Consider the following 18076-nt stretch of genomic DNA (forward strand, 5'->3'; position numbering starts at 1 on the left):
GGGTGCTCCGGTTTCCCCCACAAGTCCAAAGATATGCAGAACAGGGGATTTGGGTAGGCTAAATTGTCTGTACTGTACATACATGAGTGTGTATGGATGTTTCCCAGTGATGGGTTGCAGCTGGAAGGGCATCCGCTGTGTAAAACATTTGCTGGATAAGTTGGCGGTTCATTACGCTGTGGCGATCCCAGATTAATAATGTTATAAAACAAATAAACAAACAAAAAAATGATAAAATTAGTGAAGTAAAGCAGCAATGAATAAACATTTTTAATAAATAAATAAATTTTAAATTAAAGGACAAGAAACACACAATTACTAAAACATAAAATTATTTAATAATATTTAAATAATACTAAAATAACAATAAATACAATAAAAAGTGTTTAGCCAAAAAAAAGTCTCAAGCACGATCTCATGATTGACAAAATTCACAAGTTCATTTGTTTTTGTGTATAACATCTCGAATAAATAACAGATTGTCAGAGAATTCATATAAAAACAAAAGGAAAAAATAAACTTTTAGGAAATCTATAACAAACAAACAAGCGAAAGTGAAGTATTCTTCGAACACCGCCACTGCATGAGGCCTTTCTCTTGTGATTCAATATTTATATTGTATTCAAAGGCCTGCGAACATTACAGAAAGAGCTGCTCAGAACTTTCTTTAACCTCCCAAGAGCGAGCGAGTGAGTGAGAGCGATCGACGGATGTATAGAAGCCGAGCTCAGATGTAAAAGGGCTGCAGATGTAGAGTCGCTTCAGGTAGGAGGTTTTTGTGCCCCTGTCTTTCAGTCTCTTTCCCCTGGCGCTTGCACGAGTCAGCAAAGTAAATAATTCATCTCGCGCGGCCCCCTGTTCCTATTGCAAAAGATGAGACATGTTGTATTCTGCTCCACGGGAAGTGTTTGAGCTGGAGACAAATAGATGCTTGTGCTGCGGCTGCGTAAAGTTTTTTTTCTCGGGCTAAGTGACAGTTGCATAGGACAGCGCTCCCTTAATAGACTGCAGAGCTGACACAGACAGAACAGGACCCTGGTGCTAAACGGCTGTCAAGTTGGGCTAGTGCATCGTCATAAATGAAGAAAATGTGTCTCGTGATGGACATTGCTAATAGATGTACTGTAATTGTGTCAATAATGTTTGGTCAGCTAGGCCAATTCTGTAACACTAAAATGGGGACACTTTGAAGGAAACAGTGATGATGATGGTAAGATGGTTAAGGTGAGATGCTTGTCACCCTTAGGGGTAGGGCTGGACGATTCTGGCAAAAATGTGAATCATGATTTTTTTTTGCTTAAAATCAAGATCACGATTTTCTCACCATTCTGTAAATGTAAAATAAAGGTTAATATGATTAGCCTATTATTATTGTTAATTCTCAAGTATATGGTAAAACAACAATAATAATATTAGGCCTGTGTGTAGGTCTACTGTTGCATAAAAGGCTAAATTTTGTACAGTCATTATGGTGGACTTGTCCAGACTTTCAATATGTCCTGTTTGTTAATTCACAGTAAAATGTTGACATCAGAATATAACTATTCATAATTCTGAAGTTGATTTCTTATGTTTGAGACATGTGCTTGTCATCTGTCGTTGACAACATTATTAGACCATTATATTTCCATTATATACAGGCTAGGGTTGTTATACTGACACAGTAAACATTTGTTTTCGTGCACAATATTCGCTATGAAAGAAAACGCATATCAAATGCTTGTCGTAATCATAACTGTAAAATGCGATATGATCATTTAAATGATGTGCGCATAGGTTTCACTTTCACTTCCGAGTGCGGCTCATGGCTGCCATCACTGTGAGAAAAAACGTATACATGCAAATCAAACCTCCCGCACGGCTCTCAAGCGATTGCTCTGTGCAACAAACTGAACGTTATTTACACTTTATTACCTGTTATTCACAGCCTATACAGGTTTTGTTCACTAAAGTTTGTGTCATTTGTGTGTACGCGCACATTCTCTGTAATAAACAAACAGCTGGCGGTCAGCTCACAGCCGCGAATACATCATAACATGAAGACAGAAATGACATTTTTGGGTGAATTCTACCTTATGAAAACAGTATGTGACACTTTTACCATTTGAATGTGTCAATGTTGCTGTGATGATTTGTGCGACTGCCTTGCTTCTCTCCTGACCTTGAAAATATAATTGGCTGAATGGTAGAAAAGCTGAATTAAGATCGTGTGTAGGGTCGAATCGAGATTGTGATCTTTTTCCGATTAATCGTGCAGCCCTATTTAGAGGCCATTCACATGGGGGATTTTCACGAAAGTCATTTGCCAACATTAATTACAACTTTTTTACTTTATCATGTATCACCTTTTTGAACATAATTTCCAAAAGAAGTCATAAAAATGTCATTACCGCAACAGAATCAATGCATATTCACTTTCAAAAAGGATTATTGTCAGTCATGCGGAGTAACTTGAGATTCTGAAATATTTATAAATTAACGTTTAAAAAAAAAAAAAAAGGATTCTCACAAATATCGAACATCAATTTTTTTTTATGTTTATATTAACTTTTTATTCATCCAGATATCAGAAACAACGTTTAGAGAATGTCAACATCAATTACAACATTTTGACTTAATTTTTGAACATTTTCAAAATAAGTCATAAAAATATCATGACCGCAACAGTCAACAAAATCAATACAAATTTAATTAATTAAAAAAAGATTATTATTATCATGTACTTACAGAAACATTTTCTGATGCACAACATTGGACACATCAGTGTTGTTTCCTGGGCTCACGGGGTGTTTCGGGTCTTGCAACAGACACCCTCCTTCAGGCGACCCAACCGTGGCTGATCGGACCCTGGCCTGTGTCCAACTGGCATGCTACTGCCCCCACCATTCCCCCCTCTTTAAGCAGAGCTATCTGAATGCTTTCTCTGCTGCCTCCACATTGTTACTTATGGCTCTTCTTCGCTTGGCGCCTGTTATTACTAGTGTACCATAGGCCTTGCTCAGGGTGTAGCTGGCAAACCCTTTACTGCCCACTTCCACTGGCATACACCTGGTCCTCCACCCATTCATCCGACACTGCTCCACTAGCTCCTGGTATTTTTCCTTCTTTCTCTCCTGAGCCTCCTCCATGCTCTCCTCCCAGGGCACAGTTAGCTCCAGCAGGATTAGTTGTACTGTGGCCTAAGAGACAAAGATTAAGTCAAGTCTCATTATGGACTGGGTGATGTGTGGTGGAATCTTCAGTTGCCTCGCTAGATAAACTGACATCATTCAGTCTCGGGCTGTGGAGGGCAACCATTGACACCTCTTTGATGTCCTCTCTGGTCTTTGTCCTTCCTTGATGAAGTGAATGGCCTCGGCTGTGGCTTGGTGGTAGAGGCTGTCCTTGATCCCCTTGCAGATTGCCTCAGCAATGGATTTAAGGACCTGATCATGTCTCCATCGATACCGACCCTCACCTAGTGCCTTGAAGCAGCTGCTCAAGAGTTGTTCTAGTGTCCCTGGCCTGGAACACAGCAGGCATGCAGGTGTCTACTCTGCCCCATATGTACAAGTTAGATGGGCTGGGAAGAATGTCGTAGACCCCTTGGATCAAGAACCTGATCCTCAAGGGGTTCCACGTTCAGATGTCCATCCAGGCTGCTCTCACTTCATCCAGGCACCTTGCTGCCGCATGGCCACTGCTCTGCTGGTTCTCTCCTCCTCAGTACAGTTACTTGAGATTCTGAAATATTTTTTAAATTAACAGTGTTTTTTTCATTATTTAGGTTTATTTCTCTCATTACCAAAATGGGCCTTTCACATGGGTGATTGTCAGAAATTTCAAACATCAACTTTTTAAATGTTTAAATTTTTTATTTTAATGTTTTAAAATGTTTAAATAAACTTGTTTTCTTCTTCCAGTTATTAGAAACAAAGTCTGGAGCATTTTTCAGCAATAATTGCAACATTTTTACTTAAATTTTACCGCTTTTTGAACATAATTTCCAAAATAAGTCATAAAAAATGTCATTACCGCAACAGACGAAACTCCATCAAAAAGGAAATTCACTTTGACATAAAAAAATAATAATTATCAACAGTCATATAAAGTGACATGAAGTTCTGAAATAGTTTTAAATTAACACTTTTTTTTAATTTGGTTCTCTCATTACCGAAACACATTGACAACCCCTTTTTTATATAAATGCATTTTGATATAACCGGACATATTTTCAAAAGTAAATAGTATATTCTGCACATGCATTGAAATAAATAAATTGTTTTATTTTTTTTCTGAATAAATGCATTGTCATAAATGAAGAGAACTCCTCTCGTGAAGCTCTGGTGGACATTGCTAATAGATGTTATTGTGTCTATGAAGTTTGCTTGAAAAACAGGGCAGTGAGGTCAATTCTGTAACACTAAAAAGTGGACACTTTGCAGGAAACAGCAATAAAAATTGTAATTTTTTTTCCATAAAGGTGAGATGTTTATCACCCTTAGGGGTATTTACATGGGTGATTTTATATATACATATATTTATCAATCATACTTTTTCTAAATAAACTAAAATCGATGTGTCACATATTTCATATTTGACAGCTCATTTAACTTTTGAGGAGGGGAAATAAAATAAAAAATACAAAAATCTAAATTGAAAAAGTTGATAAGTGTAAACGTATTGAAATAAAGCATTGGAAATGTAAAAAGCAAAAAAAAAAAAAAAAAACATTTAACAGCATTTGCAGACATTTTGTTAATAATTGCACATAATATTTCTTCAATAATATAATTTATTTCAGAAATCTTTTCAAAAGAGGATTTCAGCGCGTACAGTGTGAATTGCAATTCCCTCCCTCAAACCTCAAGCAAAAGTCTCTCCCTGGTTTGACAGGTGTCTGAAAAAGAGAAAGTTTCTAGACTCTCCAGTCTGGATGTGACAGTCCTTCATAGCACAGGAGAAAGCCAGTTACTCGCATCTTTTTTGAGGAGCGCCGGTGACATGATTAAGAAGTCCGGTGTGTCTCAGTAGAGTCCTGTCTGGACCAAAAGAATAACCCGCGGTGTCAAAAGCAGAGGCGAAAAGAAAGTCAGAATAATGAGAAAATGTATTGTAATGTCAAGCGACCTCTCTGGAGGTGGCTGTTTTTTTGACGCAGGGTATTAAAATGTACAAATACCTGACAGAAATTGTCCTTCGGGAGAGGTTTTCTTTCTAGAAGTGTTCCATTACCAAAAAAGACAAGGTGGAAACGTATTCGCACTGCACCTACAATGTGACGAGATGCTTTCTATTTAAGGGCTTTATGCAACCGTAGGGGATCGTAACCTTTTTCATGATTACCATGCATGATTATGAGTCATATACTTGTAAATGGTTTGGTCCACAGCAACCCTTAATGGATAAAAAAAGAAGAAGCACATGAGGGAATTGGATGTTCAGTATTGTTATAAAACATAAAATTAAATATAATTTGATTAATAATTAATTAATATAAAAATAAATAAATATATTACAGCTACATACAGCTTTTTAAACAACAAAAACAATAACATAAGATTACTAAAACATTCAATTCAATTCAGGATTAATTATAGCACTTTTTTTACAATAATTATTGTTTCAAAGTAGCTTTACAAAAGGTGCACATTATTGCATTACAACAAAGTTAAGTCAAAGTAACAATCAAATACAAGTTATTATATATAAACATAGTTAACCTGCAGTTTTATAGCATATAGGTGATGCCTATGTGTACATGTTTATTGAAGTGTATTTGTTATTTAAGTGTATGTGTTGTCCTTGAGGTCCTCGATGGTTGGCATCCTCTCTTCACATGTCTTGGATCCCATCAATGGCATTGCACAATCTCTAGAAGCTTCGGGATGAGCATAGCCAGGTGTAAATAGACAAAAAGAAAATAATTAGAGTAGCTGCAATGTATTTGAATAAAAGAAGATATTAATGATATGTCAATGTGAAAATGAAGTGCTATAAATGAAAATAGTAGTCATATAAACAAACATATAAAGCATATAAGTATTTCTAACTAAACGCCTAGTGCATTAAGACAGGAGGAGTGTGTCCTACAGGTGGTTTGTCAAGCCCACTCACATGCATGTTTTTATTATTTATTTATTTATTTTTTGACAGATATTGCTATTTTGATTTGCAATTTAATTTTGTAGTCAAGTCAATAATTCAATAATCTATATTTTAGCTTCTTATTGCTAAGATGCAGTGAGTGTTAGTTAAAAAAAAGTAACTTAAAAGATTTTAACTTATATTAGCAAACAACTCTGAAATTGTACTTTGCTGTTGCTTGCTAATAGATTGAATGTCACTAGCAGTACTTTTAGTTGACATTTTAGCAAGGACGTAGCTTTGCACTTAAACGAGTGAATCAAACAACCCCCCAAGATATATATATATATATATATATATATATATATATATATATATATATATATATATATATATATATATATATATATATATATATATATATATATAATGCCATCATCCCACTTGTTCGCACTTTCCTTTTTGTTATTGTGGGCATTCTGCATAGTTCGGTTGCGTGATTCTGATTGGGCAGAACGAAAGTGTGCTGACTCAATTGGCTAGTAAGACTGTCACACACAGACGGCAGTCATGCATTTGCTCTGAGCGGGGGAAGTTAAATAATTTATAGCCAGTGTAAGGAAGACTGGTAAAATTGATTGATAAAATTGGGGTGATATGGTTATATTTTGTAGACCTGGTAAGAACTCTGGCAGCAGCATTTTGCACTAACTGAAATTTATTAATAGAGGATGCTGGGCAGCCAGAGAAAAGAGCATTACAGTAATCCAGCCTAGAAGTCATAAAAGCATGATCTGCATTTGAGATAGATAGCATGCTAAAATATAAAATTAACCCAAAAGCTGATATATATATATATATATATATATATATATATATGAAGAGTTCAGATGCTAAAGCCTCTAAATCCATCAGACCTCTTTTTGTAAATGAGCATTTTCTATCAGGCTCCTCTGATTAGGTTCAGAAGTTTCATTTTAAATGTAATGAAAAAGTTATTAGCTGGTAAATAAAATAGCCTTTTTTTCAAAAATGTCACTTTAGACATTTCTTTGTTTTTTAACAAGGTACATTTTCTTTTGCGTCAACCAGCTAAATTCACTTGTTTTTTATGCAAAACCCTCTAAATCCACCTATTGGGACAAGACAGTGTAATTAGTTGAAAAATCCCTATAGATGCAAATAGAGATTATTTTACCAAACATAAAACAATTAGACAAACCACCTGAAGTTAAAAATGCATCTGTCAAGTAAGTGGCGGTTCATTCCGCTGTGGTAACCCCTAATAAACCAGGGACTTAGCAGAAGGAAAATGAATGAAGTATGTCAAGTGCATTAATCAATAACATTAAAATTGACATTAATTAAATCTTAACTATCTGTTGTCATTTTTCATATTTGGGATTTGGATTTAATGTAAGTAGAGCAATGTGAACAAGCTTGTTAGAATCAAATAATGTAGTGTAAAAACGTTGTGAAACATCAATATATGTGCATTGTCTATTACTAAAAAAAATTATTTATTGAAGTAATATAAATAATGTATAGTTTTATACATTATATTTATCTTTTAAAACAGCTTACATTAGCAAATAAAACACAAGGTGGGCCTACTGTGCAAAAAAAGAGGATGTCTCTCAGAAGCTGTCATTTATTCATCCTCACTATACTCAAGATCTTGGTCTCTTTTTCATCTCTTGTTTTTCCTCATAGCATCCATGCGAAATTAAAGAACAGCATCTTAACTCTGTCTTTCGTGAAACGCAGTTGCCGTTTAATGTATAGTAAATCAGACTCATTCAAAGTAGCGTCGCTGCCCCAACAAACATTATGAATGCATGCTACACTTACGAATGTACATTGTGTTTTCTTTTTCTTATAATGCACAGTGTTTTAAGGTAAGGGACTTTTTAATTTGCTATTCACTGACAATCGGACAGACTCATGCAGGTGTTAAAACTCCGGTTTTTAAATGAAGTCAAAAGTGGAATAAACCAGTCTCCTCATAAAGCCGGCGTATCAGCGTGCTGCTACATTGAAAACATATTATTCGATTTGCACCTTCTGATTGGTTCTCGGGATATAGCGGCTTTTGCTCTCAAAGGCAAGTGGCGTTTAGCGGCTTTTTCAAACAAACTGTTATTTCTGAATCCGCTGATGCTGGGATTTAGATAATTTGATGCAAATCTATTTGTTGAACGTGTAGTAGGTGCCTAAAGCATTCGCTCAATGTCGTTATCTCATTTTGGTGGAAATGGCATTGAACGGCTTTAGCATCTGAACTCTTCATATATATATATATATATATATATATATATATATATATATATATATATATATATATATATATATATATATATATATATATATATATATATATATATATATATATATAATATATATAACTATATATATATATATATAATTCATATAACTATATATATATATATATATATATATATATATATATATATATATATATATATATATAAATTCATATAAACTCTTCATATATATATACATATATATATATATATATATATATATATATATATATATATATATACATATATATATATATATATATATATATATATATATATATATATATATACATATATATATATATATATACATATATATATATATATATATATATATATATATATATATATATATATATATATATATATATATATATATATATATTTACATATATATATATATACATATATATATATATATATATATATATATATATATATATATATATATATATATATATATATATATACATATACATATATATATATATATACATATATATATATATATATATATACATATATATTTGATTTTCAGCTGCGAAGATACTGGTTTGTTGTCTGTCATTTTACATTTTTCTTGACAGACGCATGTTGAATTTGAGACCTAAACTTGTTGTTTGTCAACTGTCCTTGTAGATTTGTTCAGTTTAATTGGAAAAGTTGATGGGACGTGCTTTCAAAACTAGAAAAAAATGGTATAACAAATTTGACAGTGGTAAAATAGGGTGCATTATGAAGAAATTACATGACATAATGCAGAGCACAAACAACATACGTCTTCATCTTCTTATTTCTATACCGGAAGTTCCAGAAGTTTTAGTTTTGATGCATAATTACTGCAAACGGATTGTTGACTTTCAAAAGGTCAAGAAATAAACGTCCTCAGTCTTCACGTGATTCCTTTGAATATATTTTTACATCCTTTATTATTACACAACTTTCAGTCTTCTCTCCACCAAACAGCTCTCATCCAGCAGGCCGGCTGTGAAGCTCAGGCCTTCACACATAGCTGTTATTTTCAGTGTGATGTTTTTTTGTGAACATACCTTGAAACGGCTCCGAGGATGAATAGCCATCTGGATCACTGAATAATAGACGTGTCTCTTCTGCACCGGCTTTAAACACCCGTCTCGCGTGCGCAAACCAACCTGCAGGGTTATGACAAAAACAAGAGCTATGTATCTTCTTCAGCTGAAATATTTAAAGGGAAATTTTACAAGACTGTCCTGTTTTTGACGTATTTTGATGCAAATATTAAATGCCAATTTGATGTCCTTTTGACATCAAGGTAGTATTTTATATCTTATACAGTTGAAGACAAAAAGATTCACCCTCATTATTATTATTTTTTTTTTTCAGATATTTCCCAAATGTTGTTTAACAGATTTTTTTACATAATTTTTTCACATAAAGTTTTAATTGTTTTATTTTGGCTAGAATAAAAGCAGTCTTGAATTTTTAAAACCAATTTAAGGTCAATATAATTAGCCCCCTTAAGCAATATACAGTATATACCAGAGATTTTCAACATCCAGACGCCAATCCGGATCCGGACAGCGAGGGTATTCAATCCAGACCCGACTCTATGCATGGTCTTGCAATAACAAATAAAGGATTCAAATTGTGGATTTCCTTCATTGATAAAATCACAAACCTTGTAAATCAACTGTTTGGTTGTTTGTAAAAGAAAAAAAAAAGAATACAGGGCGAAATAAAATTGAAGGCAGACTATTCAAAGTTTTCCTGTGTGACTCTGTGGTCATGACATCCAGTGATCATACGAGGCTTAACGTGATTGAGAGGGCTAATCGCGTGTGCCTGCTTTAATGCTCTGTAGCAAAGCGATCATTTGAAAGGATTAACATGTCAATCTCACATAAAAGTAAAATTGATGAAGAGAATAGAAAGTTCAAAGTTGAATAGACAGATAAATATGCGTTTATTTTGCCACACGCCAGCACAAAGTTATACTGCTTGATTTGTAATGAGACAATTGGAATTGTAAAGAGTGGAAACGTGAAATGCCACTATGAAACGAAACATTTCGGATATTTTGAACTGCAGTATCCACAAAATACAGATATAACAATAAGGGCTGCAAAACTACTACACCTAAAGTTTTCATTAGACTTTGATTTTTCACTTTTTTTTGAGAGGAGTCTGGATGTAGACACCATCTGAGCTGCGTGCAATGCTTTTTATTGCCCACACCTAACCCTACCCCTCACAGTGACATCACTAGCTCCATTGAGTGCAATGTCTCTGAGATATGCAATCTCAACTTGCATCATCATGGCTGCATCCAGGTTCTATTGTTTTTTGGTCCGCTTTTTGTTGTTTTTTTGTACAAAATTGCACTTATATTAGTGGTTTTGCAACATTTGCATTGTATTTAATGTGTTTTGAATGCAAATGCCCTTTATTTAAAGTCAAATAAATAGTGATGACTTGTGATGCATGTTATGGATGTTTATTAAAAACATGTTATGTAATAGCAATTCCCGATCTTTGACCTTAATAAAATATCAGATTTGGACCTTATTCCTAAATTGATTTATTTCCTTAAAATTCTACACACAATACCTCATAATGACAATGTGTAATTTTTTTTTAATTGTTGCAAATTTATAAAAAATAAAAAAACCCTGAAAAATCACATGTACATAAGTATTCAAAGCCTTTGCCATGAAGCTCTAAATTGAGCTCGGGCCCATTATGTTTCCACTGATCATTCTTGAGATGTTTCAGCAGCTTAATTGAAGTTCACCTGTGGTAAATTCAGTTGATTTGACATGATTTGAAAAAGCATACACCTGGGTATATAAGGTCCCAGGGTTGACAGTGCATGTCAAAGCACAAACCAAGCATGAAGACAAAGGAATTGTCTGTAGACCTCCGAGAGGATTGTCTCGAGGCACGAGGCTGGGGAAGGTTACAGAAAAGTTTCTGCTGCTCTAAAAGGTCCAATGAGCACAGTGGCCTCCATCATCCGTAAGTGGAAGATGTTTGGAACAACCAGGACTCTTTCTAGAGCTGGCCGGCCATCTAAGCTAAGTGATCGGGTGAGAAGGGCGTTAGTCACCAGGCTAATACCATCCCTAGAGTGAAGCATGGTGGTGGCAGCATCATGCTGTGGGAATGTTTATCAGCAGCAGGAACTGGAAGACTAGTCAGGATAGAGGGAAAGATGAGTGCAGAAATGTACAGAGACATCCTGAATAAAAACCTGCTTCAAAGTGCTCTTGACCTCAGACTGGGGTGTAGGTTCATCTTCCAGCAGGACAATGACCCAAAGCACACCACCAAAATATCAATGGAGTGGCTTCACAACAATTCTGTGAATGTCCTTCTGTGGCCCAGCCAGAGCCCAGATCTAAATGCTATTGAAAATCTCTGGAGAGATCTGAAAATGGTTGTACACCGTCGCTTCCCATCCAACCTGATAGAGCTTGAGAGGTATTGCAAAGAGGAATGGGCAAAAATCCTAAAAGACAGGTGTGCCAAGCTTGTGGCATCATATTCAAAAAAGACTTGAGGCTGTAATTGCTGCCAAAAATGCATCAACAAAGTACTGAGCAAAGGCTGTGAATACTGATGTACATGTGATTTTTCAGGTTTTTTATTTTTAATAAATTTGCAACACTTTCATAAACTCTTTTTCCACATTGTCATTATGGGGGATTGTGTGGAGAATAAATGAATTGAATCCATTTTGGAAAAAGTGAATGAATACTCTCCGAATCCCCTGTACTGTCACTATGACAAAGATAAAATAAATCAGTTATTATAAATAAGTTATTAAAACCATTATGTTTAGAAATGTGTTGGAAAAAAGTCTTCTCTCTGTTAAACAGAAATTGGGTAAAAATATATATGGGGGCTAATAATTCAGGATTTCAACTGTATATAGTTATTATTCAACTGTATATAGTTATTATTCAACTGTATATAGTTATTATTCAACTGTATATAGTTATTATTCAACTGCATAAAGTTATTATTCAACTGTATATAGTTATTATTCAACTATATATCGTTATTATATTATTTACATTATAATTTTTTTTTTGTGTCATTATTTTGTTTGTCAAAAGGACATCAATGTGTGGATGTCAAATGGACATCAAGATTTTTTCCACAGTTTTCAATTGATTTATGATGTCGTTTTGATGTCAAGGTGCCTGTTGGGATCTTTAAGAAACATTATAAGAATTGTACTAATCCCAAACCACTGACCGACAGTGTATCTTGTGCAAAGACATTGTTAACACATGCCAGTCCCCACCATTCACTTTTACCTGTTATTCATTATTGATCAGACAAAAAGAAGCACAAAGGGAATTGGGAGTCAATATTTAATCAAGAGCGCTGATCTGGATCTGGAGAAGGGCATCGTTATAACACACAGACGCTCTATGATGGGGTTTCATCATGCCATTTCTTTGCTCAAACAACTTTCTTTTAGTGTCGTACACAGGCTGCATTATAAATGTGTGTCCCCAGCAGCATGTGCCCATACCTTATGTTGACTTTTCATGATGAAAATGGGAGTAAAAGTGTGAGATGAGAGGACAAGGTCTTCCTGGATGATGCTGTTGACCTTGTTTTGAATATGACTGGTGTAATGCAGTTTAGTGTAACCTCCATCTTCAATACGACATGCTGGAAATCTGAGAAAACAGGAAAACAATTCTGTACAGTAAAGTTTCATTAGATGAAATGTTGTGGAAGTAGAGTAAAAGTATCTTGTAAATATTACTCAAAGTATGAGTAAAAAGTAGCCCTTTTAAAAGTACTCAAGTAGTGAGTATTACGCTGCAAAAGGCTGATGCGTTTACATGCAATTTGTGCAGGGATGTGTAAACGTAACGTAAATTCTTTAGTACATTTATTGATTGTTTAAAGTGTCACGAAACACCAAAATACATTTTTTGAGATGTTGACAGTCATATTTATATGTCCCACGCTGCTAAAAACACTATTAGGACACATATATTTAATCAAAAAGTGACAATTGGTTGTTTTTGTTGAGAGCAAATTCGTTATTCCGGTTTAAAAAGAAAATTTGAAGCAATGTCACGGCGATTAGATCATTGTGTAAATTCCAGCATGGAGACTGGCTGTCTGTACCGGCCGGTGACATCATCGAGTGTTCAGCACATCTGTTCATTAATTCATGAGAAAAACTTTGTTCGAACCAATCAGCGCGCTCTATTGTGAACGAGTCAATGCAGCTTCATCAATATGCATGATAGCTTTGAAGACTCTTTTTACCTGTTATGGTGTTTAGACAGCAGAGAGACGCCACGATGTGTTGCCAATTGTAATTCAAACAAGTAGTAGAAGAGTTGTTCGGAGACATGGGTCTTAAGTGTTGCGTTTATAAATGTGCCTCAACGAAGGTTTTGTTTCCATTTCCCCACGATGAGAGCACAGTTTGCGTGTGGGCCCACATTTGTGGATTACAATGGTCTGTTAGCACATTACAAAAATATGTTTGTGTAAAACATTTTTTACCTGAGAGCTTTTCGAGTCTGGAAATAGTGAAATCCGGATTTGCCGCTTGTCTTCTTTTAAAAAAGACGCGGTTCCAGTTGGTGTTGATTTTCTTGTCTCTACAGATTTGGTAAGTGTGTGATCAATGCTCTTTGTTTATGTTTATTCAGATGGCAAAGTTAGTTATTATCGTCAGCAGTACTTTTTAAAGACATACCTTAGTCAAAATCAATTAGTTACTAAGGCCCCATTTGCACAAATATGATTTAGTTTAAAAATGGCATTTTAGAATGAAAATTATCCACGTCCACACTGGTGTTTCATGTAGCGTTTCTGAGTAACTTTCCATCCACACTATACCACTGAAAACGCACATCACATGACCACACACACACACACTGTAGCATGCGATGCAGCAAATGTGGACGTCTGAGCTCCAGGCAGTCATCTACCCAGATGAGAGCTGTGCACGTCGGATCATCAAGGATCTACAGCTGGATCTAATCTCACTATATTTGTTAAACATGATATTTAATTCATCTTCTTGTCTATATCTAACCACATGTTCCCTGACTTTGGTCTGTTGAATTTTTACTTGTTCTCAGGTAACATGTTTTGGCTGAGCGCAAAGATAAGTTAATAAATTAATTAATGTAATCAGTATACTTTGATTCTGCACATTTGACTGCTTGCATTTATTTCCTACAATGTATAAACTTATTGTACGTTATACTTTTATAATGGCCATTATTGATTGTTTAAACTGGTATTCAGCAAAACAGAGTGTTTGTTTCACATTTTGAATGAAAATGAAAAGAGGTAGTAATGTTATCGGCTCCATTTTGTGCACACAGTGAAGATGACGGCCAAATAAATATGTAGCTACACGACACCTCAGCATTTCTGGTGTCTGTTAAGTTGCTAATATAAAAAATGAAAATAGGCAGTTCCTTATATCATGTTTTCATTTTATTGCTAAGAAAGTGAAACAACGTAGCGTGCAGCGAGATATGAATAAGGTTCAAAAGTACACTGTTCCCTTTAAAGATTTACCCGACGTGTCCTCGAGAGTTTGTTTTCCATATCAAACTTGCGAAGTCTGATCTTACAAGAAGAGGATACAGGACTGAACTTTGTGTAGGCTACTTAATATTGAGGGAAAAGCCCCAATCAGATAGGTGAATGTCTGCAGCCCCGCCTTCGTTTTTTTGATGTCTCCGTTTACCACCATCCACACTAACACGGAGCAGCAGTGTTTTCAAACTAAAACGGCCTTTTCAGTATTTTCAAAAAGCTCAGTTTTTGGCGCTCAAAAACTCCAGCATAGTGTGGACAGATGGCATAACCGTAGTAAAACTTATGCGTTTTCAAACTAAAACGTATTAGTGTAAAGCTGGCCTAAGTTTACAGTAATATCATTACAATGTTATGGACTGAAAATCCTGCATTTCCACACCGCTCTCAGATCCGCTGTAAATGCTGCTCTCTGAATCACTGTCTCCCCTGCGTTTGTGTTTGTGTTGCTGGTGTGAAAATCAGCGCATGCACATACTGAAACTCCCCTTTTCATGCAAAACCCTTCCCTCTTTCGCTGCTCAACACTCCCATCTAAACAAAGCTGGACGACCCACTTTCCTGACTTTTTTCAAACTAGAGGTGTGACAACACCCTTCTGAGACAGGTTTCATGGCCCTTTAAGGTCATTTTTTTAAGGCCAACATCCTTTATCTTCTCATCAGTGACTGGGTCAATACCTGTTAAGATTTTTGACATCTTCTTGCACACTCTTAATGCTTCCAAACGGTTTGTTGCGTTTATAAAGTGCCCGTGTCTTGAGTTTGTTACTTTCTATCTATGATTTATTTGGACAGGAATCACAGGATGGATTTTTCTACTTAGCCAATCCCCATAGACAAGAACAAAATGAAGTAGTGACTGCAGGTTGGAGGAAAATAGTGGAAAAATACATATACAAAAAGTAAAAGTAAAAATACACATTTTTAAAACTACTTGGTAAATAAAAATTCCCACGAAAAACTATTAATTTACAGTAATGAGAGTATTTGTAGTTAGCTTAAATGTTTCGATCATTGCGGCACGGTGGCTCAGTGGTTAGCACTGTCACCTCACAGCAAGAAGGTCGCTGGTTCGAGTGCTGGCTGGGCCAGTTGGCATTTCTGTGTGGAGTTTGCATGTTCTCCCTGTGTTGGCGTGGGTTTCCTTTGGGTGCTCCGGTTTCCCCCCACAGCCCAAAGACATGCACTATAGGGGAATTGGATGAATAAAATTGGCTGTAGTGTACGAGTGTGTATGAATGCAAGAGTCTATGGGTGTTTCCCAGTACTGGGTTGTGGCTGGAGGAGCATTTGCTGTGTAAACATATGCTGGAATAGTTAGCGGTTTATTCCACTGTGACGATCCCTGATTCAGGACTAAGCCAAAATTTTCATCATCTCCAAACCCGTGATTTACGTTCTGTCTACAAAAGTCAGTCCAATGTAAACGGCTGTCCTCCTCATTTTATAAATATTTAGCATTATTAGCCATAGGATCATTTCTTTTTTACCATATCTGAATGTGTTTCATGACTATGAATATAATGCGAATGTAAAAAGGTCACAGAAAGCTTGTGCAGTCTGTGATATTAGCAGCTCATTCTGTTGAGACAGCATCTTACACCAACAATCGGCTTTCTTTGTGTAATAGGACTGCTGTAGGCTTGCGAATGTCCTACTTTCATTCTCACTTCTTTTTTTTTCTGCCTTGTCTGTTAGTGGTGAGAAAAGCGGTGGCATGTTTAAATATAGTAAGGCACAGATGTTTGATTTTCTCCAGGGCCTGTAGGTGATATTAGCGGATTCATGCTGAGCCATGTTTAATGTGACCACTGCACAAAAAAAGACAGCTTGCGCAAACCGGGCCCTTGTGGTTTAACTTGACATGTCAGTCAAAAGCGCTTCGTGAACGTCTGTCGCACCTGAAATTTTTAGCTTATTCTGTGATAGTCAATGGATATTCAGCTGGGCCGTTAACATTGCTAGAATAGTTTTAGAGCTGTTATAATTGATGATTTTTCAGCATGTCTCTGCTGTAATAAGTGCTGTGAGGTTCACACTTGTCTGACAGTCCTGACTGTGTGATTGTGACTTGACCTGCACATGATCCTTCAGAAATTATTTTAGTATGGACTAGATACTGGCTAGTATAAGATTCTAATGGTATCATAACCTTGGAAAAAAAACATCACGCTTTCATGGTATTGTGATTACTGCTGTAATGTATATTCTTTTTAAATGTCTGGGTAAAAAACAACTTTTTTTTTGCTTTAAACACAATGGCTGCATCCGAAATCACATACTTTCACACTGTTAAGTATGCTAAAAACAGTATGCGAGCCAAGTAGCATGTCCGAATTCATAAAGTTCGAAAAACAGTATGCGAGAAGTACTTGGATGACCTACTACTTCTGGCTAGATTCTGTAGTGCGCATCTGATGGTCGCTACCCTATCCCATGATGCACTGCGAGAGAATTCATGATTGGGACTCTGCAGGGTCTTAAAAAGTATTAAAAGTTGATAAACAATCAGCTTTCTTTGTGTAATAGGACTTTTAATAGTTTTAAAAGTTGATAAACTAATTATGAGATAATTAAGGCCCTTAAAAGGTATTAAAAAGTCTTAAACCTGTTTTTGCGAGGTCTTAAATTTAGTTCAAGTGTTGTCCAAAGTGTTTGACTACAAAAAAATTATAATAATATTAACCGCGTGCTCGATCTACACGATTGGTTCAAGCTCCTCCATCTGGGCAATGTCACGTAATTTGCAACGGAGGAAGATGATGTGACGCTCTCCACGTGTAGTGAAACAATAGAGCAAAACAGACGGCAAAATGTAAGTTTGCGTACTCCTGGTTGGAGAAAGACTAGTTTAAAACAGTGGCTGAAGCTGAAAACAACAGCATGATTTATTCTTTCATTTAGTTTCTTATGAGCTTATCTGAGTTCAGTTGCCTGGTTGTGCTCCATTAATTTATTTAACTACAACTGTTTATTAACAACTGTTTATTAAGTTAAAGGTTTGATACTGATTAGAATTTGGAGTGGCGATGAGGTGTTAAAATATTCTGTGAAGGTCTTTAAAAAGTCTTAAAAAGGTATTGAAATTATCTTTAGGATTCCTGCATATAC

The 18076-nt window shown here is 35.5% G+C and overlaps 1 protein-coding gene across 1 annotated transcript in view; it reads right to left on the reverse strand.

Annotated features, from left to right (window-relative positions):
• Nucleotides 1–2906: 2906 nt before the first annotated feature.
• Nucleotides 2907–18076, reverse strand: part of LOC130229911 (uncharacterized) — a 28756-nt gene continuing 13586 nt past the window's right edge. Inside the window, exon 4 of the mRNA XM_056458930.1 lies at nucleotides 2907–3179. Coding sequence (XP_056314905.1) covers nucleotides 2907–3179 — 273 coding nt within the window. The remainder of the gene's footprint in view (nucleotides 3180–18076) is intronic.

This window comes from Danio aesculapii, chromosome 5 (assembly GCF_903798145.1).
Source record: "Danio aesculapii chromosome 5, fDanAes4.1, whole genome shotgun sequence".
Lineage (NCBI taxonomy): Eukaryota > Metazoa > Chordata > Actinopteri > Cypriniformes > Danionidae > Danio > Danio aesculapii.